General features: G+C 40.8%; 1 protein-coding gene across 1 annotated transcript in view; it reads right to left on the reverse strand.

Moving 5' to 3' along the window:
• The window catches only part of LOC132867605 (contactin-associated protein-like 2), a 386,791-nt gene that overhangs the window by 16,948 nt on the left and 346,509 nt on the right, over positions 1 to 23,334 (reverse strand). Inside the window, exons 19-20 of the mRNA XM_060900588.1 lie at positions 12,207 to 12,440; positions 6,405 to 6,538 (exon numbers count right to left, since the gene is read on the reverse strand). Coding sequence (XP_060756571.1) covers positions 6,405 to 6,538; positions 12,207 to 12,440 — 368 coding nt within the window. The remainder of the gene's footprint in view (positions 1 to 6,404; positions 6,539 to 12,206; positions 12,441 to 23,334) is intronic.

Here is a 23,334-nt window from a genome sequence, read left to right on the forward strand (position 1 = left end):
TAAATCCAGTGTGCGCACTGCACATCACTGGGGCTCCATCAGTAGTAACTCGTTGTAAATATCCTCACCTCTCGTTCTCTCCTTTAAGTGCAAAAGAGTGAGGAGATCCTCTTTTGTTGTAGAGTCCGGGAACACCATCCTGACAAACACAAGCTGAGCTGTGTCCATTACATCCAGGGATTCATCAAACTGTAGTGAAAAATATTCACAGTGTGACAAGTCTTTTAGCAATTGTCGATCCACATCCCCTCGACCCTCCTCGGCACTGTATTGGGGCCAAGCTGAACACTGCGGAGCGCGGTTTTGATGTTGTCTTTGTTTTTGAAGCCATTGAAAACCGTCTCTGCAGTGATGGCCATTGCCTCCTTGAATAAATCGCCATCTGTAAAAGGCTTCTTGTGTTTAGCCAAAAGGTGACCTACAGTGGTGCTTGAATGTTTGTGAACCCTTTAGAATTTTCTATATTTCTGCATAAATATGCCCTAAAACATCTTCAGATTTTCACACAAGTCCTAAAAGTAGATAAAGAGAACCCAGTTAAACAAATGAGACAAAAATATTATACTTGGTCATTTATTAATTGAGGAAAATGATCCAATATTACATATCTGTGAGTGGCAAAAGTATGTGAACCTTTGCTTTCAGTATCTGGTGTGACCCCCTTGTGCAGCCATAACTGCAACTAAACATTTATTTCCGGTCACTGTTGATCAGTCCTTAGAGGAATTTTAGCCCGTTCCTCCGTACAGAACAGCTTCAACTTTGGGATGTTGGTGGGTTTCCTCACATGAACTGCTCGCTTCAGGTCCTTCCACAACATTTTGATTGGATCAAGGTCAGTACTTTGACTTGGCCATTCCAAAACATTAACTTTATTCTTCTTTAACCATTCCTTGGTAGAACGACTTGTGTGCTTTGGGTCGTTGTCTTGCTGCATGACCCACCTTCTCTTGAGATTCAGTTCATGGACAGATGTCCTGACATTTTCCTTTAGAGTTCGCTGGTATAATTCAGAATTCATTGTTCCATCAATGATGACAAGCCGTCCTGGCCCAGATGCAGCAAAACAGACCCAAACCATGATACTACCACCACCATCTTTCACAGATGGGATAGGTTCTTTTGCTGGAATGCAGTGTTTTCCTTTCTCCAAACATAATGCCTTTCATTTAAACCAAAAAGTTCTATTTTGGTCTCATCCATCAACAAAACATTTTTCCAATAGCCTTCTGGCTTGTCCACGTGATCTTTAGCAAACTGCAGATGAGCAGCAATGTTCTTTTTGGAGAGCAGTGGCTTTCTCCTTGCAACCCTGCCATGCACACCATTGTTGTTCAGTGTTCTCCTGATGGTGGACTCATGAACAATAACATTAGCAAATGTGAGAGAGGCCTTCAGTTGCTTAGAAATTACCCTGGGTTCCTTTGTGACCTCACTGACTATTACACACCTCACTCTTGGAGTGATCTTTGTTGGTCGACCACTCCTGGGGAAGGTAACAATTGTCTTGAATTTCCTCCATTTGTACACAATCTGTCTGACTGTGGATTGGTGGAGTCCAAACTCTTTAGAGATGGTTTTGTAACCTTTTCCAGCCTGATGAGCATCAACAACGCTTTTTCTGAGGTCCTCAGGAATCTCCTTTGTTCGTGCCATGATACACTTCCACAAACATGTGTTGTGAAGATCAGACTTTGATAGATCCTTGTTCTTTAAATAAAACAGGGTGCCCACTCACACCTGATTGTCATCCCATTGATTGAAAACACCTGACTCTAAGTTCACCTTCAAATTAACTGCTAATCCTAGAGGTGCACATACTTTTGCCACTCACAGATATGTAATATCGGATCATTTTCTTCAATAAACAAATGACCAAGTATAATATTTTTGTCTCATTTGTTTAACTGGGTTCTCTTTATCTACTTTTAGGACTTGTGTGAAAATCTGAAGATGTTTTAGGTCATATTTATGCAGAAATATAGAAAATTCTAAAGGGTTCACAAACTTTCAAGCACCACTGTATACGAAATGAAGCTTCAGTCGCAGCCTTATTTTGAGCAGCAGGTTTTGTGAAAAGCGACTGCTGGGCCTTCAACCCCGCTTTCAGCTCAGCAACTTTCTTAGCGCAGATTGCGCTCTTGGCAGGGAAGCTGTCTTTGAATTTGTCGTGGTTGGTGTTGTCGTGCTGCTCCAGATTCCCTCTTTTAGACAGCGCTAGAGTTTTGTGATACAGCGTACACACACACCTGTCTTTCACCATGGTGAAAAGAAATTCCTCTTCCCATTCTGGATGAAAATGATATGTTTTCGACTTCTTTCTTGGAGCCTCTGCCATGCTAGCTAACAACACTGTAGTCTATCGGCTATCACTCGCTAGAGCCGTATAGACCACTTGCATGTGACGTCACAGCCGATCCAGATTGTAAACAGACGCCACCTTGTCGGTCAAACGCCATATTTCCGCCTTCTACTTCTACTTCTGCTTCTACTTCTACTTCTTCTGGAAAACCCTACTATATACAATTCTACTACAACGTCAACTCCACTGAAAATCAATAAAACATAAGACGAGTGGAATCCTGTGTCCGAGTCCTTCCCTTTCAAGTGTGGGAAACCCATGATGCTCACATACACTTGATAGTAGGCTGCCACGGGACCCTGACAGGCGTGCAAAATGGATTGCTGCTATCAGGTATACCATATATACAGTAATAATGATAGACTACTGATACTTGATCTAACTGATAATATAAAATATTCAACCATAATAGTGGATATGGCGGCGCATGATGGGGATGCTGTGGCTACAAGCTCTCCCTACCTGTGCACGTTTTTTATGTTTTTTGTGTGTATTTTTGCGTGTTGTTCGTCTGTACCGGACTTCAATATCCACTACAACCGTATGGACTTACTGGGCATTGGTTTCCAGCAGAAAATGACGGTTTGTAGCGATTTCCAACGCATGCACAACATTCCGGACGAGATAGCGAGACCAGCGGGGTCTCCGTGGATTGTTATCGGGTCTGGCAGGCGAAGGAGGCGGCGTCGGGAGAGGAAGCAAAAGCGAGGCTGCAGAGCCGGCCTGTTGACTAAGCTCAGAAAACAGCCACTCAAACCTCCACTGCCAAGCCTCTACCTCTCCAATGCCAGATCCATGGTAAACAAGACGGACGATTTGGAATTACAGCTGGAATTACCTTATTCTATTCTATTCTATAATCGGCTGGTCAGTGCTATACTAGATACTACTGATATATCTAGTATCAGTACTAGTACTCAATACTTAAGTGACTTACGCGTCCAATGAGGATTGTTATTTTCTTGTTTACAAGATGCCACATCTGAGGGGGGCTGACAAATCCTGAATTTCTGTAAAGATAACTGTCCAGAGATTTATAAGCACGCAGTGCTTCACCACTGAACAGCGAGGGAAAATTAATGAGGTAATTATACACGTCTGGGTATTCCACCTCTGGCAGTTCAATATCCACTGCCACGGTTGTGAAAACTACGTCCGGTAATCGATAAGGGTCACTAATCTGTAGGTCGTTTATTTTAGACATATATCTAGTTACCTGTTCATTAGAAAAATGAGCCGTTTAGTCCGTCGGTTATATTCAGCTGTGTTGTTGACCGACAAGATGGCGGCTGTTTACATTCCAACCGGGATTCGGTCACGTGACTGCAAGAGGTCTATATTGTCATTTTGCGACAGTTAATGTGCCAGTATCCTTCTTTGATCTTATTGGTCAATTTAATGCAGCCTGTAACACTGAAAAAACACAAGGACTGGACTGAGAGAGACACTTGCAAAACTGAACATTAATCAGCCGTAACATTTTTGTTATTTTTCTATTATTTTCGGGATCTACAGGGAATGTTTCAAAGATCAACCAGTCGATCGCGATCGACGGGTTGGCGACCACTGCTCTAGTTAATATAGTTATGTTGCTTCTACAGTAACAGCTCATTCACAAGGACTTGTATGGCAGATGATCAACATAATCTAAGACTAATAATAAACATTAAGATATTTATTTAACATTTATGGAAGGAGTCTTGGATGCCAGCACATTGTAATTATCAGTAAGTTTTCTACTACAGGAACAACTGTTTATAGCTGCTATAACTTAATTAAAAACAGGCACGATGTCATTCCTGTTTACTAAATTAAAAATTGTCATTGTTGGCAAATTATTGCGCTATAGGAAAAATAATACACTTTGTACCGGTAACTTCAGTTTACACGACGCCATTGCTGATTATATTTCTAGAACAGCAGGCCTGTTGCGTTTCATCCCTTACTTCAGTCTTTACTCATCATGAACGAAAAACAATTCATTAATTGAAATAAATGTTGTAACCTTGCATGAGTTTATCAGAACAATGCTATGACGAATGTGTGCTGTAATCAAAGTTAAAGGCGGTCCAAATAAATATTACAGTGCATACCCGTAACTTTTTTTTTCTTTTGGCAGGGCAGTGTAGTTTATTGCGCATTATTCAACCTTATTAGTTTCATTGCAAATGTATTGATAGATATTTAACAGTTATATTTAACAGTTGGTTCAGCAACATGCTCCGACATTTTTTGTTTTTCTCTACTCACAGTATATGAGCTGATAGCCTAGTAGTAGAGTCATCAATCAGAGTGTGTGATTGCTCATATCCAGTGAATGTGGAGAGAATAATAAAGTTTAGCCTCCCATTTTGCATGACAACCAGCCATCACTGGCTGTCATCACATTTCACCTCTCATTTCATGTGTTGGAGTAATAAATGTGAAGATGTTTCTTCCACCATTCCACCGCTGACAGAATTTTCTAAATTTCTCAATGCTCCCCCTTTTTTTATTCTAATTGTTTGTGCCTCACCTCAAAGGAGCTTGCTTTTAATTGCTTTCAGCTTAACTTTCTCAGAGCGAGCTAATTGCCAGGCCTTAAATAGATGAATCTATCAGCTGCAATCTCTTCAAGAGAAAGTCAATTTTAATAATCTCTGCTAATGAATCATAAATAAACTTTACCTTGGGGAACACACAGTCCAGATTTTTTGAACATTTTAAAATGTTCTTAACTTTATTTATCCCCAAGCAGGCAATTGAACCTTTTTATATGCCAACTTGAAGCAAAGCTGGACTGTTATAAATCCATCCATCCATTATCTCTAGCCGCTTTATCCTGTTCTACAGGGTCGCAGGCAAGCTGGAGCCTATCCCAGCTGACTACGGGCGAAAGGCGGGGTACACCCTGGACAAGTCGCCAGGTCATCACAGGGCTGACACATAGACACAGACAACCATTCACACTCACATTCACACCTACGGTCAATTTAGAGTCACCAGTTAACCTAACCTGCATGTCTTTGGACTGTGGGGGAAACCGGAGCACCCGGAGGAAACCCACGCGGACACGGGGAGAACATGCAAACTCCGCACAGAAAGGCCCTCGCCGGCCACGGGGCTTGAACCCGGACCTTCTTGCTGTGAGGCGACAGCGCTAACCACTATACCACTGTACTGCCACTATTATATATTGTTAATAATAATAATAATAATAATAATAATAATAATTATAATACATAGGGCCAAATTACTCAATTCTGATTGGTCAATCAAGGAGGGCTTTTTTCCTTAACACAGGGCCGTATTTCTGAAATGCTATTGGCTAGTTCGTTGCTTGGTTACGGTTACAAAAATTAGCAAATTTTGTCAACAAAATGGTTGACTGCTGACTCAGCACTACCGCATTTCGCTATATTTGACGAAGAAATGATAAACCAATTGAAAGCTGCAAGCAAAAATGAAAAAATACCAAAAAAGTAAAAATTTTTGGCTTTCCATGTTTAAGAAATGGGCCACAGAAAGACAAATAAATGACTCTCTAGTGCCATATGAATGCTGGGAGTTAGAATACACCGTGTCGCCGTGTCATGATGAAAGACACTTTAGAAACTGATTCAAACGTGCAAGATAGTCTTGCGCCCTGATTGGTTCAGAAAACGTGAATGACAAATGTTGTGAACTTGAATGGCTTCCGAAGTAGGAATTTGGCCCTGTATATTATAAACAAGTAATCGTATTATTTAATACGATTATAAATAAGTAATCGTATTTTCCTCGTAAAATTAAGGATCAATTTCACTTGTGATTTCAAAGTTTTGAAATTGCCCTCGTCGCTTCACGACTTTTCAAAACTTCAAAATCACTCGTGAAATTAATCCTTAATTTTACTCGGCCCCGCACGATTACCTATGCTAATAATAAAGGGCTAACTTTCCAAGAGGGGCACACAATCCTGCTGATGGACTTACTGTAAGAATTTACAGGGCCACTTGGCTTTCTCATCATGAAATCAAGAAATATGAAGATATTCATATTCGCACGTATTTTCTACTCTCACCTGGACGTGTATTTCTCGCTCTGTCCGAGTTAGGTTGATGTTATGTGGCTGTCCGTTGGCTAAATTGCGTTGGTCAAGCTCAATGGCGAAGGGCTCATGCAGACCTCCAAGGTTGTAACGCAGCTGCAGGGTACCTGAGGGAGAAACAGTGCAAACACATGGGTGAGTGAAGACCATTGTAAAGGATAAATTACAATAAATACACAAAATGTTATGTTACGATAAACCAATATGCATAATATGGAAAAGTAATTTCCACGTATGTCATATACCATAAAATATCAGGATCTTTACAACATGATCTTTTTAATAAAAGCTACTGAAACTACTGAAGGCTGAGAGTGATCTTAAATATGCTTTAAAGTGATGTTTAATCCCCTTTGTTGTTTGTGACAAAAATTTTTAACCGAAAGCCTTTCCTTTTCTCCAGCCAACCCCATCCCCTCTGCTTAAACTACATATGCTTCATGAGCCTTTCAGGGAAAGGGGTGGGGCTAACCTACTCCTTTCTCACCTTTGTTTTAGCTGTAGGAGGAGCTAATTTCAGGGCCAGAAAAATGCAAATAAAAGCCTGAAAGTGAAATTCATTCAAGATAATACTGCAAGAGTACAATACAGTTAATTTTAAACTTGAATATAAAGTCGAAAGGTTTGCATTCCATTTGGTTTTGGATGAAAAACTTTTTATTTTAACAAAAATGTAAAAGTACAGCATAAGAAAAATAAAATATGGGTGTATCCTGTAACAAAATTACATCCTGAGAAGAGCATTTTCAGTAATACTTATGCTTATGATGGAAATATTAAACTAAAATAATAACAAAGCTGGTCAGAGAAATGGCAGTTATACAGGCAGAGTTATAAAGCAGTGCATGCCGAATTACTAACAGGGTCGACAGAGGATCTTGCATCTTTCACATGAACCAGTTTTATACTGCTTGTTCAGATTTGCATATCTGCCTTCATGAATTTGAGGAATTTCTACCTCAAATGACAAAATATATTACTTTAGCACCTGCAATGTGACTGACGATGCCGAAAAGTCACTTTGGGAATTGGGAGTGTGTAAACAAAATAATAGGCTTCATAAAAATAAAAGGCTTCATACTTACAAAGTGCAGATAATTATTTGTGTGCAAATATTTATGCTGAAATTACAATTACAATGTCTTGCAAAAGTATTCATCCCCCTTCGTGTTTGTCCTGTTTTGTCGCATTACAGGCTGGAAATAAAATGGATTTTTGGAGGGTTAGCACCATTTGATTTACACAACGTATCTACCATTTTAAAAGTGAAAATTGTTGTTTTATTGTGACACAAACAATAATTAAGATGAAAAAAACAGAAATCTGGAGTGTGCATAGGTATTCACCCCCTTTCGTATGAAACCCCTAAATAAGAGCTGCTCCAACCAATTCACTTCATAAGTCACATAATTAGTTGATGAAGATCCGCCTGTGTGCAATTAAAGTGTCACATGATCTGTCACATGATGTCTGTATAAATCAACCTGTTCTGGAAGGACCCTGACTCTGCAACACTACTAAACAAGCAACATGAAAACCAAGGAGCACTCCAAACAGGTCAGAGACAAAGTTATGGAGAAGTATAGATCAGGGTTGGGTTATAAAAAAAAAAAATCCCAAACTTTGAATATCCCAGGGAGCACCATTAAATCCATTATAGCAAAATGGAAAGAATATGGCACCACTACAAACCTGACAAGAGAAGGCTGCCCACCAAAACTCACAGACCGGGCAAGGAGAGCATTAATCAGAGATGCAACAAAGACACCAAAGATAACACTGAAGGAGCTGCAAAGATCCACAGCAGAGATGGGAGTATCTGTCCATAGGACCACTTTAAGCCGTACACTCCACAGAGTGGGGCTTTATGGAAGAGTGGCCAGAAAAAAAGCCATTGCTGAAGAAAACAGGTTTGGAGTTTGCCCAACAGCATGTAGAAGACTCCCCGAACACATGGAAGATGATTCTCTGGTCAAATGAGACTAAAATTGATCTTTTTGGCCTTCATGGGAAATGCCATGTGTGGCGCAAACCCAACACCCTGAGAACACCATTCCTACAGTGAAGCATGGTGGTGGCAGCAGCATACTGTGGGGATATTTTTAATCTGCAGGGACAGGAAAGCTGGTCAGGACTGAAGGAAAGATGGATGGCACTAAACACAGAGCAATTCTGGAGGGAAACCTGTTTGAGTTGGCCAGAGGTTTGAGACTGGGATGAAGGTTCACATTCCAGTAGGATAATGACCCTAAACATACTGCTATAGCTACACTGCAGTGGTTTAAAGGGAAACATTAAAATGTCTTGGAATGGCCTAGTCAAAGCCCAGACCTCAATCCAATTGAGAATCTGTGGCATAACTTGAAGATTGCTGTACACCAACGCAACCCATCTAACTTGAAGGAGTTGGAGCAGTTTTGTCTTGAGGAATGGGCAAAAATCCCAGTGGCTAGATGTGCTAAGCTAATAGAGACATACCCCAAGAGACTTGCAGCTGTAATTGCAGCAAAAGGAGGCTCTACAAAGTATCGACTTTGGGGGGTGAATACCTATGCACACTCCAGATTTCTGTTTTTTCATCTTAATTATTGTTCGTGTCTCAATAAAACAACAATTTGCACCATTAAAGTTGTAGGCATGTTGTGTAAATCAAATGGTGCTAACCCCCAAAAAATCCATTTTAATTCCAGCTTGTAATGCGACAAAACAGGACAAACACCAAGGGGGATGAATACTTTTGCAAGACACTGTATACAGTGCACAATACCACACCAGAAGCCCATCAAGTACATTACACATGCACCAAATAAGCTCATCATGTAGTTATGTTATGGCCCTTTTCCACTACCCTTTTTCAGCTCACTTCAGCTCGCTTCAGCTCACTTCAGCCCGACACGGCTCGCGTTTCGACTACCAAAAACCAGCACGACTCAGCTCGTTTCAGCCCTGCTTAGCCCCTAAAACTCACACCGTTTTGGAGTGGGGCTGAAGCGAGCCAAACCGTGCTGACTGAGGCTGGGGGCGTGAGCAGACACTCCCCTGTGCACTGATTGGTGAGGAGGCGTGTCCTCACATGCCCACACACGCCCCGCGAGCGCGCTGGGATCTGTAAACACCGCAAACCCGGAAGAAGAATAATTACGAATTACGAGAATTTCTGAAGCCTTATGCGCCTCGCCTCATCTATACGCTCTTGCCAGTATCTGTTGGCGTTGTCAAGCCACAGCACCAAGACCAGCAACACTAACGACTCCATGTCCTCCATGTTTATTGTTTACTATTCGGGTCGTGAGACTACTGCTTAAAAGCTCACTGAATCAGAGCATCGTGGACGAGTTCGCGGAGCGCAAGGCTCGTCGTATGTCCTTCAAATAATGCGCGCAGTAGGCTATTGATGTTTTATTATGAGCCATGTACAGTATGTCGCCGAATGTTTTTTTGTTTCTGAGTTACATGTTCGTTTGAAGGACTTAATGTACAAAATAACATAGTTGCACCCCGTAGTGTTGAAATTGGTAAACACAGTGCATTCAGTGAGGTTTGCACCGCCCTCCTTTTATTTCTGACTCTTCCTGTCACTGCTGCAACCTCTGAGCGCTCATTCGTATGCCCTTCAAATAATGTGCGCAGTATAGGCTATTGATGTTTTATTATGAGCCATGTACAGTATCCTAATGTTTTTTGTTTCTGAGTTACATGTTCGTTTGAAGGACTTGATGTACTAAATAACATAGTTGCACCCGGTAGTGTTGAAATTGGTAAACACCGCAGTTGCGGACATTTTGTAGCCTAAAATGATGTTATGATAAGCTTTAATAAAGGGCCCGGTCATTTGCCCCGCCCCCGGCCCGGCTCTGACTTGTTCCGCCACTGTCACTGATGTCACTGTTTGCGCTGCTTAACGACATCACATGACGTCCACCCACTTTCGCTAACTCCACCCAATGTGTCCACCCACTTCCAGCCAGCACGGTTCAGCGCGGTTGTAGTCGAAATGCAACTCCAACAGCCCCGCTCAGCCCGACTCAGCTCGACTCGGCACGGCACGGCTCAGCCGCGTTTGTAGTGGAAAAGCGGCATTACAGAGCCAGGCAGCGTACTACAGAGGGGAACTGAGAAAGCCAAGCACATAAAGATCTGAAGGGAAATTTCAGACATATTTTGCAAATATTTTACAGGGAAATGGTCAGTAATGTATTAGCTGAGAATGCACCATCAGGCATGTAAATTTAAAAATTTTCTGAGGGGGGGGACATGCTCCCCCTAGCATTAGTGTGCCTTAAGCCCGGTGCACACAGGCGATTTTCCGTTGCTTAATTGTGCAACTTTTTGATGCAAGCGAAAAATCACTTCGTGTGCGAATATTTGCGACTGCGATTTTTTGTTGCTTGCGACAGATTGCAGGTATCAAACATGCTTGATATTCTGCAACAACAACAAAAAAAATCACCACTCGCTGACTTGTTGCAGAGATATCGCCGCATGTGCATGTCTTTGCGATAACGAAGCGATCACCTCCAAAGGCTAAGCCAATCCCCGCCCACGAAGTAGTCATGTGATTGCCACGTGACTTGTATCCCCCTCCCCACTTGCATCGCCCACTGGTCACAGATAACGTGCACACAAGAGGGGAAATTTGCGTCCAAAAATCGCAATATGCTTGCGACGGAAAATCGCCCGTGCGTACCGGGCTTTAGGCGTGCCGCGGTGGCTTTGCCGCCACAAATTCCAGAGCTACCTACTTTTCAGTATCTTTTCAGCCGGCTACTTCAGATTTTCTGGAGAACCCTGACTACAGAAACAGCTGATCGTTATTTGGGGTTAATCAGAATTACTTTATTGATGATGCGTGCATGATAATTACTTTCAGACATGAGTTTGGTGAATTCTGAGCAGTCACATGCTTCATTCTAAAAGGGTATGCAGACTTACGCAACCAGGTTATTTTTCATTTCGCCCGAAAACGTTCCTATTTGTTTTGTTGGTTGTGATCATATTGTTTTCATTTCGTAACATCACAAACCCCTGTTTACTTTCAGTTGAACTCTTCTTCATAATCTGAACTCACCACAGCTATCAAGAACAAACAGCTTGTGCAAAACCCTAATTTGCATATTATCTTCTACCCTTATTTTGCACATGTTGTAATTCTCGCAATTATTCATTGTAAATCACCAACAGCTTGACATTAATGTATGGCCCTGTACATACAAATTAGTGCATGTAATTTGGTCTTCTTCATATATTCCTTAGAATATGCAAAGTTTTGCATTGCACACTATTTGATTATTATAGGTCTATAACCCACAGAAGAACGTCTCTTTACTAATATTCTATCAGTTGCCCTAATGGGATATGAGAACTCCCTGACACTGTGACTCACTGTAGCACTGTGTGAACACACACACACACACTCTGCTCTGAAGTTTAAACACCCCTCAGAGCAAATTATTAATGAACCAGAACCCACTGGTACATGTGTTTGTTCAAGTCTGTCCGCGTGAGTAAGTGAGTGTGACAGACAAATAGAGAGACAGCAAGAGACCACATTTTAAAAATGTCATTAAATGTTATTTAACCGTACTGGTTGATTTAAGATGCTCTCTAGAGCAGCACATCAGTTTCCTGACTAAATGAATGAATAAATTTTGCTGGGACACTCCGAATGAAGTCATTAGACTGATGCATTCAGTCGCTCTCTGTTCAGAGACACAAACTATTTTACAGTACGTCTGCATATCTGCATTTGGAGATCATCATTCAGGAGTGTCGTACCGTTGTGGCGCAGAACCACAGCCATGTAGTCACGGCTCCTCGAGCTGATGTACAGGAGGATGCTGGGAGTGCTGGTTGTGCTGAAGCTGAAGGTCACGACTTCTTGGGTCAGGTTCTTCTCTGTCACCTGTGAGTGACTCAAATCCTTCCCATCCATGCTGGATGAAGTGGCCATCAACTCGGGCACCAGGTTATAGCGGACCAGAGTTCCTGCCTCGAAGAAAGCTCCTACATCTGCACAACATACACGCATATATTCTTCAAATTTATTGCTGTATATCTTTTTCCTTAGAGTAGATATGATGTGCCTGAGATGTTGTCGCACATATGCTGAAGTCAGATTCCAGAGTACACATATCCGTGAACTCTGGCTGTGATAGTTGACCAATTATCATGCTAAGTTAATGACCGGAAGGCTAGGAGTTCAAATCACTGACTTGCCAGAGAACCATTGTTGGGTTCTAAATGAATCATTGACTTTCCTTACTTGTAGATAATTATTCACAAAACTGACATTAAAATGTATAAAGTTAGACCAAATATTTTGAAGAGCCACTGTATTGTACATTGGTTTGGACATCTCGAGGTTCCTCTCTCGCAACCTTTCTTTTCTCTTCTCTTCCACTAGGGGGCAGTAAATGCATTTCAAGATTTCTCAACACATCCAGTCCAGCTTCTTTCCTATCACCCTTTGCTTCTGCTAAAGAGAAGTAATGCCATAAACTCATCATGCTGCTATCACGGTTTGACAAACACAGAGTTCTGGACTGAGGCTGAAAACACTTTCCTAGAATGTTAATCTTTTACTTTTTCTTTTTTCCCCCCATGAAGCTGCACGTGCTTATCGCAGTGCATATTTTAGACATTGGATTTGGCATTTTAGAGAACAGCTTATTAATTCAAGCCGATCTAGTACAGAACAAACTCAATTAAAAGAACACAATCCAGCCAGATATCTAATATGTTTATGTGGCATTTCAACTTGAAATCAAATCTGTTGGCTTTATTGTAGTTTCTGTTCCCATATCCTGTCTGAGATATGCTCTTAGAAAAAAAAAAAGTTTGGTTAAGGGTTCTTTGGATGTTTACAGCTCTAATTTCCTGAAAAGGATATGAAGTAAAGCTGATTATTAATTATTTTCAGATAACAGCACATCACAAAGCATGTTATTCATCGTATACCACAACAGTTTGCCAACAGTTAGAATTTTTCTTTCTTAAAGAACCATACATCAGACTTTTTATCCATGTATATTTGTGTGTAATGGTTCGTGGAATGTCTCATCTCATCTCATTACCTCTAGCCGCTTTATCCTGTTCTACAGGGTCGCCGGCAAGCTGGAGCCTATCCCAGCTGACTACAGGCGAAAGGCGGGGTACACCCTGGACAAGTCGCCAGGTCATCACAGGGCTGACACATAGACACAGACAACCATTCACACTCACATTCACACCTACGCTCAATTTAGAGTCACCAGTTAACCTAACCTGCATATGTCTTTGGACTGTGGGGGAAACCGGAGCACCCGGAGGAAACCCACGCGGACACGGGGAGAACATGCAAACTCCACACAGAAAGGCCCTCGCCAGCCCCGGGGCTCGAACCCGGACCTTCTTGCTGTGAGGCGACAGCGCTAACCACTACACCACCGTACCGCCCTCGTGGAATATCCACCAACCAAATTATTTTATATTATTTTGTTATAACAACTATAAAGAGTCACTCCTTTACCAGGCTCGTGTAATTTTTCTTTCTTTAAGTTAATAAGACAAACATTATGACTTTTCATATTAAGCCTAGGTCACAACCGGACGTACGATTTTTTGACCGTGCGATTTTTGGCGTTTCCCAAATCGCTGCGTTTTTTTTGTTCGTGGAGAAAGACGCACGTTGGCCGTAAGTTTGTCTTGCAACCTGAAAAAAAACGTAAGCGCCTGTAGAGTGTGTTTGACATGACAAAGAACCTCTGCGGCCAGTCTACGGCTCGAAAATCAGCACGTCACACGCGTGCCCTCCGTGCGTTTCACACGCGCCCTCCGTGCGTTTCTTGCGTTTTTTGCACGTAGACCGGCCATAGGAGCACGTATGGCCGGTTGTGACCTAGGCTTTACTGAGAAACCACAAAGCCTTCTGTCCTTGTGTCAGAAAACTGAAAGTGGAAACTCTGGAGTCTTACACTGGAGACTCATTCCAAAAAAAGAAAAAAAGCTAAGTAAACATTTCCAAAAATCTTCACCAAAATCATCAACTATACACTTTTTAAATCCGTTTACATGGAACTCCCTGTGAATCAGCTGCTATTACTGAAGTGATAACATATTAGAACGAGCACCTTCATATAAACCTGTGATTTGTGTTGCTAACACAGAGCGGCTGTTCCAGAAAATTCATCGACACCTTCGGACTAATCAGATATGACAATTCAATATTGCTGTGCTATAAATCTTTTTAATAACTATCAGACTTGGGGTCCACTGGAAGATCATTAGATAATTTCTAACACGCGTACTGCAAGCCCTGTTGTGACCTGAATATCTGAAACCCAACAGAAACACATTATTCCTGTGTGCCTCTTAAGAAATAGTAAACACAGCACTGCCTTATTGACTGTTCTAGTTGATAACGAGGGAATAAAAGTGTTCACGTGGCTTGATTAATAAGATTAAAAAACAAACATATGAATGTCATGAAGGAGCAGTAAAGCAAAAGCAATGTAGGAACTGGTACAGGTGATCTAGAACAGAGAGGGCCCTGGGAAATCAAGAACAGGAATAAGGTAAATTTGTGCAAAGGAGACATCCAGATAAACATTTGCGACTTTGTGAAACCTACAGTCTCTGTCTCTTATGTGCTAACAGAACGAGAGAGAGAGAGAGAGAGAGAGAGAGAGATATTTATGTAATTATAATTTATTTGTAATTGGAGCAGGGGGTGAGAAAATCAGGCCTCATAGCAGAGTCTCTCAAAGAAGAACACAGGTGATCAGAAAAGAAATTAACCATTACTGACACTCACGTGACTAAATACTCATCTGACTCTCAGGACTGTAAAATGCATTCTGAAAATCTCATCTCATCTCATCTCATTATCTCTAGCCGCTTTATCCTTCTACAGGGTCGCAGGCAAGCTGGAGCCTATCCCAGCTGACTACGGGCGAAAGGCGGGGTACACCCTGGACAAGTCGCCAGGTCATCACAGGGCTGACACATAGACACAGACGCATTCTGAAAATGTTCAATCAATTTACCATCCATTTAGGGATCTATGCAGCTGAATTAACGCCAGGCATAAATTAAATTAAATTTATTGTGTGGAAACCTGAGCTACACTGGTGACCATGAAGAGCTCATATTTGATGTCCTTCTCTACATACAATTCATTCATCTTTAGTACCAGTAAGCACTTTATCCTGGTCAGGGTTGTGGAGCATCTGCAAGCTGTCTCAGAAAAACTGGAATAGTTTCAGGGTTTTTTTTTCCACCTGCTTGAGAAACAAAAAAAAAAAAGTAAAAGTGCTAAAAAGCAACAAAGCTGATCGTCCCAATTCTAAGTACCATTAATTTCTATAGGGGCCTTTCACATGAGGTCATCGTAACTGCAGGTTTGTTTATCCGGCCATATCGCCTAGTGAGCTTTGTGTTTGACAACAACCGGCAAAAACGCGCACGATCGATTGTAAGCCCAATTCCGTAAACATCTACAGATAAACCTGTAGAAGTTATATCTAAAAGAACAATGCCAGAGACCTGGATGTAATAACAGATGTGGAGATAAGCCTGGTTTAACTTTTCACCGCTTCCCGGTGAACCCAGAAAGATGAGAAAAAATGGTGAGCTGCAGTTAAAGCAAGACGGCCTTTCGAGTTCATAAAGTTAGTGAAATTTAGTTCGCTCTGAAATTTGGTCATTGTGATGTATGTTTATTTCTGTAATATCTCACAAAATATCAGACCATTCTGTGGCTGGGAAGTTATTTAATTTAAGAGGATTCCCTAGCAAATAATACCGTATGCATGAAATCGCTCGCTTCGCACAGTCAAGCAGACAGAGGTCCATGTGTGCATGCGCAGGTTTACCTTGACCGTGCACTGACAGTTACATCATTCCGTCGCTAAACGAACAGCTGATCACACCGAGGTGCTTGCTGACCACCGATATGTATTAATTTGCTCCTGCGTTTCCTTTCCTTCGCAACATAACGTTTTTTCTTCTCACTTTCCGTTACTATAGTTGGTCTTTCACTTTTCATTCGCACACTCACGTTCTCCATTTTTCTCTCCTGTTTCAAATTTGTATCCCACAATGCCTTGCGTGAACAGGGGAAAGCCTAGCCTGGGAAATCCCATGCTGCTTTGCACAATCGTTCCGATCTGAAAAGACAGCATGGAAACTATGGTCTAAAGGCTCGCCTGAGTTAGGGAGCCAATCAGAGAGTGGGGAGGAGTGGAAAGACGGTGACGCGTACTACTTGACAAACGGAAGCTTGTAGTTTATTTGGGACTGTTTACGGATCACATTTACCATGGCGGCGAGCGATACGAACCAAACTTTCGATCAAGCTTTAGACACTGTTCTGAATAGTTTAGAGCCAAAGTTTGTTTTAAAAAAAGAACAGCGTTTGGCGTTACAGTCTTTCTTCGCCTCTTCGTCTTCTTTGTCGCTCTAACTACGTCACCGGGTACAACTGCCATGATTGGCCATGGGCTACGTATACGCCAAATGATAGACATTCGCAACGTCCAATAAACGGCCGTTGACAATTGTAAACCACACCTCCCCTACGAGAAATTCAATAGGCGGATTCCAGACCATATTTCACTTGTGATATGGTCTGGTGTTAACCAGACTAGGGAAAGCCCACCACGTGATGCATGACGTAGTATCTTGAATTGGGTCATGATGAAGCAGGAAAAAATAACGGAGAATTTAGGGCCACGTGGCCCTAAATTCATTAATTGTTCTATTTAAAAAAACTAATAAAATTGGAAGTCTGTGATTCTAATTCAGTAGCTTTTGGTCCACTAAACAAAATTAATTGGGTGTCGGGAAAATTCTGTTTATGACCTAAACTTGAAAAATCTGAAAAGCAGTCTACCTTTCAACAGGTAGACTGGATGCCAACAAAGCATTCTCATGTGTGTGGAGAACATTTTATATCAGGTTAGAATGAAAGATCTGTGCACCTGTTATTTCTTCGAAAACTTTTTCTAGCTCAAGGCCATTCAGTTATAAAAATCCCATAGATCTAGATCTAGCCTCGGCATACTCAAGCTAACATTCACAAGCTAACATTAATCAAGTCCGTAAGTTGGCGTAACATGGACAGAATTTTGGTCTCGATAGTAAAGCTGTGTGGTCTGACACAACTCAGTACAGTCTACTGGTACATACACAAGCATGCCATACTTAGCAGCTCGACTGCATTACAAAAAAAAAAAGCAAAAAAAAAGCAGAATGACAAATGTATGAACATTAACATGTATATCTGGATGTGGGCTTTGGACGCAATATATTTTATTAGACCTAATGCCTGGCTAGACTAGCAGCATGTTTGTTATGTACTGATAATGTAGACAAGGCTAAAAACCATAAAATATGCTAGATCTAGGCCCTGTCTTGTTTATTACTGTTAGAAGTCCATGTTTGAGCTTACCTTTGTCATAATATGGTATTTTTCTGAATCAGGAATTTCCCATAACATTCTAGCATGCAGAATAAATAATAAATAAATACATTTGTGGGTACATTATATGGATCTGTGATGCCTGCATGTTTCAGCTTTTGGATGTAATGTGATCTGCTGGTATAATTTAAATTTTTAATCATTTCAGAGAGATTGTACTGGCTGCAGTCATCTCGATTTTCATTATTAACTGTTGCAGCTATGTTTCTTTGTTTGCCCGGCAATATGGCGGACACTGGGTGAAAAACAAAGACCTGTGACATCAGTGAAAGGCCTCTATAGGTACCAAACCTGAGCTGAACCTAACAATTTTAAGTACTGGTTCAGTGGCTGATGGGCTGACAGGAAAGGCACTGCTAATGTTTTCTGTTGCCAAAGTTTCCACTGTTTTGAAGTTTTGGGGTCTTTTCTGAATCTTTTCTGAATCTAACTCCATTCACTTAAAGAAAAATATTCAGAATAGATTCAGAGTTGCTATAACTAAATGCCTTTGGATTATGAGAGAAATGTAGTATTGGTCCCCAGTAGCTTAGTACCTCTAGTAATCACACTAATAAAGATGCAGTAAGGCTGGAAGAATCTATACTAATCTTGATGATAGGCAGATGGACCCATGGCTAAAATCGAAAGGCACACAAAGCTACTTTGTAACATTGCCTAGTTTTAAAAACAGCTACAGTGTCTTGCAAAAGTATTCATTCCCCTTTGTGTTTGTCCTGTTTTGTTGCATTACAAGCTGGAAATAAAATGGATTTTTGGAGGGTTAGCACCATTTGGTTTACTCAACATGCCTACCACTTTAATGGTGAAAATTGTTTTATTGTGACACAAACAATAATTAAGATGAAAAAACAAATCTGGAGTGTGCATAGGTATTCACCCGCTTTCGTATGAAACCCCTAAATAAGAGCTGCTCCAACCAATTCACTTCATAAGTCACAGAATTAGTTGATTAAGGTCCACCTGTGTGCAATCAAAGTGTCACATGATCTGTCACATGATGTCTGTATAAATCAACCTGTTCTGGAAGGACCCTGACTCTGCAACACTACTAAGCAAGCAACATGAAAACCAAGCAGCACTCCAAACAGGCCAGAGATAAAGTTATGGAGAAGTATAGATGAGGTTTGGGTTATAAAAAAAATATCCCAAACTTTGAAAATCCCAAGGAGCACCATTAAATCCATTATAGCAAAATGGAAAGAATATGGCATCACTACAAACCTGACAAGAGAAGGCCGCCCACCAAAACTCACAGACCGGGCAAGGAGGGCATTAATCAGAGATGCAACAAAGACACCAAAGATAACACTGAAGGAGCTGCAAAGATCCACAGCAGAGATGGGAGTATCTGTCCATAGGACAACTTTAAGCCGTACACTCCAGAGAGTGGGGCTTTATGGAAGAGTGGCCAAAAAAATGCCATTGCTGAATAAAACACATTTGGAGTTTGCCCAGCAGCATGTAGCAGACTCCCCGAACACATGGAAGATGATTCTCTGGTCAGATGAGACTAAAATTGATCTTTTTGGCCTTCATGGGAAATGCCATGTGTGGCGCAAACCCAACACCCTGAGAATACCATTCCTACAGTGAAGCATGGTGGTGGCAGTATCATGCTGTGGGGATATTTTTCATCTGCAAGGACAGGAAAGCTGGTCAGGACTGAAGGAAAGATGGATGGCACAGAATACAGGGCAATTCTGGAGGAAAACCTGTTTGAGTGAACCAGAGGTTTGAGACTGGGACGAAGGTTCATGTTCCAGCAGGACAATGACTTTAAACATACTGGTAAAGCTACACTGGAGTGGTTTAAAGGGAAACATTAAAATGTCTTGGAATGGCCTAATCAAAGCCTCAATCCTATTGAGAATCTGTGGCATAACTTGAAGATTGCTGTACACCAACACAACCCATCTAACTTGAAGGAGTTGGAGCAGTTTTGCCTTGAGGAATGGGCAAAAATCCCAGTGGCTAGATGTGCTAAGCTAATAGAGACATACCCCAAGAGACTTGCAGCTGTAATTGCAGCAAAAGGAGGCTCTACAAAATATCGACTTTAGGGGGTGAATACCTATGCACACTCCAGATTTCTGTTTTGTTTTGTTTTTCATCTGAATTATTGTTTGTGTCTCAATAAAACAATTTTCACCTTTACAGTTGTAGGCATGTTGTGTAAATCAAATGGTGCTAACCCCCCAATAAACCATTTTAATTCCAGTTTGTAATGCAACAAAACAGGACAAACACAAAGGGGGATGGATATTTTTGCAAGACACTGTATATAAATAAAATAAAATTGAATGGAATCATTGCACTTTCAGGCTGTTGCTGAGTGATGCTGACAGGACAATAGCACGGAGCTGACAAAGCCTTCAAATGAAAGGAATTCTTAATTGAAAGAAGACATGGCATTTGATAAAAAGGATCACTGCAAAATAAATTAAATAAAGTTTGTGTGGCTGCATGTATGCGAGGCATTTAAAAAGTACTGATGGCCAAATACACTGTCATCTATGGATTTATACCATAGCACTGTTGACTCCTCAAATCTGGTTGGTGTTGATTAATTTTCTATAAGAGCAGCTTACAATAGTGCTGGCTGCAATTCAAATCACGTGTATATTAATGCCTTCCTTCTAATAAGCTATCATTTCTAGCGCTACAGCTAATTTACATGGACTTTAATTAGGTATGGCAGATGCTCAACATAATGTAGATAAAAGACTAATTATAAACAGAAAAATGTTTTGTTTTTAACAAAGGAAAAGTATGAAGTTTTCTCAAGAACGGATCACTGAATGGGCCTCCCAGGCACAGACACAGGCACAGGGGCCCAAGGAGTCAGGCAACCCCAAAGTCACACTTATTAACTATGCAGAGTCAAAGGGCCAAAATCATCCCTGACGAAATAGCCTTTGAAGATGTCACATGACAAAAATCATCATCTGATTTTTCATCATAAACTGAGTTTTCATCACTTTAGTCTTCTGTATAACTTTGGGGGCCTGAATACTCCATTTCTGATGCCATGCAATATGGACTCGGCAACTCTGTGACCAGAATTTCTTTTTAAAAAGTATAAAAACAACAGCTCCATCCAAAGCTCACAGAGCACAAAGAGAAATACACAAGGACTCTTCTCCCTCTACTAGATAGATAGATAGATAGATAGATAGATAGATAGATAGATAGATAGATAGATAGATAGATAGATAGACTACCATTCAAAAGTTTGGGGTCACCCAGACAATTTTGTGTTTTCCATGAAAAGTCACACTTTTATTTACCACCATAAGTTGTAAAATGAATAGAAAATCTAGTCAAGACATTTTTCTGGCCATTTTGAGCATTTAATCAACCCCACAAATGTGATGCTCCAGAAACTCAATCTGCTCAAAGGAAGGTCAGTTTTATAGCTTCTCTAAAGAGCTCAACTGTTTTCAGCTGTGCTAACATGATTGTACAAGGGTTTTCTAATCATCCATTAGCCTTCTGAGGCAATGAGCAAACACATTGTACCATTAGAACACTGGAGTGGGAGTTGCTGGAAATGGGCCTCTATACACCTATGGAGATATTGCACCAAAAACCAGACATTTGCAGCTAGAATAGTCATTTACCACATTAGCAATGTATAGAGTGGATTTCTGATTAGTTTAAAGTGACCTTCATTGAAAAGAACAGTGCTTTTCTTTCAAAAATAAGGACATTTCAAAGTGACCCCAAACTTTTGAACAATCGATAGATAGATAGATAGATAGATAGATAGATAGATAGATAGATAGATAGATAGATAGATAGATAGAACAAGGAAAATTGACAAGGAACCCACACACTTTACGGCATATTATTCAGAGTTATGATTTAATTTTTTTTTATTTTTGTATACGTCCTTCTCATGATGTCAAAAATAAAAAAAATCAAAGTCCTTCCCATGCGGCGCATAGGGCGGCGCCGATCTCCGTAGCCCTCGGCCTCTCACATACTGTAGCTAGGGTTACAGCGGGGGGCTAGTCCTCTGGTAACCGCAAGAGTTTGACTCCCCACTCGCATCTGTATTGCAGCGTGCCTTGCCAGACGGTACCATTTTTATGATGGTCTTTGGTATGACCTGACCGTGGGTAGAACTCACGGTCTCCCGATTGAGAAGCGGACACGCTAACCACTAGGCCACTCACCGGTATTTTCTCATGATGTGTTTGACTTTATTTTTGACTGTATCAAATGTGGCACAGTCTTTGCATTTTTTGCAGTGCTTCAGCACAGAGATGTGGACACTCTGTATAATGGCAGTCATTGTGTTACAGTAAAAAGTCTAGATAGAGTGTAAAAATGTAGACATGTAGATACAGCAGGCTGTTTCAGGGTATTTTTAAAGTTCAGTGGGCCGAAGGAAATGGGGCAGTGAGCCATGTTTGATTCAAAGCAATTCCTTGAGCAATTTAATTAATGTGAGAGAAAATTGGGAACTTTTGTGCGTCAGTGCCCAGGGGCCTGTCTCATATTCCATCGCTGAGCTTTCTGTAAGGAGATACTGTATATAACATTCAGTGTCGGTGCTTTATATATATATTTTTTCTGCTATGAGAACATGTTCAGGACAGGGATATTTCCATGTTCTAGTTCCTTGGTAACATGACAAGCTGTGTTTCTTGCGATACTGAATTCAAGCAAGAGAAAAAGAGAGACAGTGAGAACCCAACTGTTTATAGCTATAACGTGATAACAGGAACAAACTAGTTTAATCACCATTGCATGTAACTATAAAGAGATTAAGAACAACTTGTCATTCTTCAGTTAGTAAAAAATTTAATCGTTGGTATGTTGTGGTATAAGAGGAATAAACATAATGCCGTTATTGAAAAAGAATCATATTCGGCATGGTATAACACCTCCCCATTGTGTTTTGTTTCTTTGTAACATCCTTTTAAGATACTTAAAGAGTAAATTTTAGAATGTATAATACATTTTGTAGAAATCAAATGTAAATCAGTGATGCTGCATGTCATCACATGCAGCACTATTCAGCAAAATTAACCTACTTGGTTACAATTACTGTACATTAGTGGTACAGTAATTACAATTACATTATATGTGATTGTATGTACAGCCTGTTTATGCTGCTGCCTTCTGGAAGACGCTATAGGTCCATACAGGCCCACACCTCCAGACTCATGAACCATAATGTACATTAGTGGTACATCGTGTTGTGGTTTAAGAGCTGCACCATGGCTGACAAAAAGACTCTGGAGAGTCTTTTATCTAAGTGCCATAAAACAACTCAACTCTTATGTGCAATATTCTGTACAACATATTCTGGACTGTGCAATACACTTGCTTATCTATTTATTAACTTCTTGTTTTATGTTGATGTCTGCTGTACCATATGTGATGTGTGCTGTTTTATATTTTATATTATTAGCCTTTTTTAAATGTCTCTCA

Source organism: Neoarius graeffei, chromosome 19 (genome assembly GCF_027579695.1).
Source record: "Neoarius graeffei isolate fNeoGra1 chromosome 19, fNeoGra1.pri, whole genome shotgun sequence".
Lineage (NCBI taxonomy): Eukaryota > Metazoa > Chordata > Actinopteri > Siluriformes > Ariidae > Neoarius > Neoarius graeffei.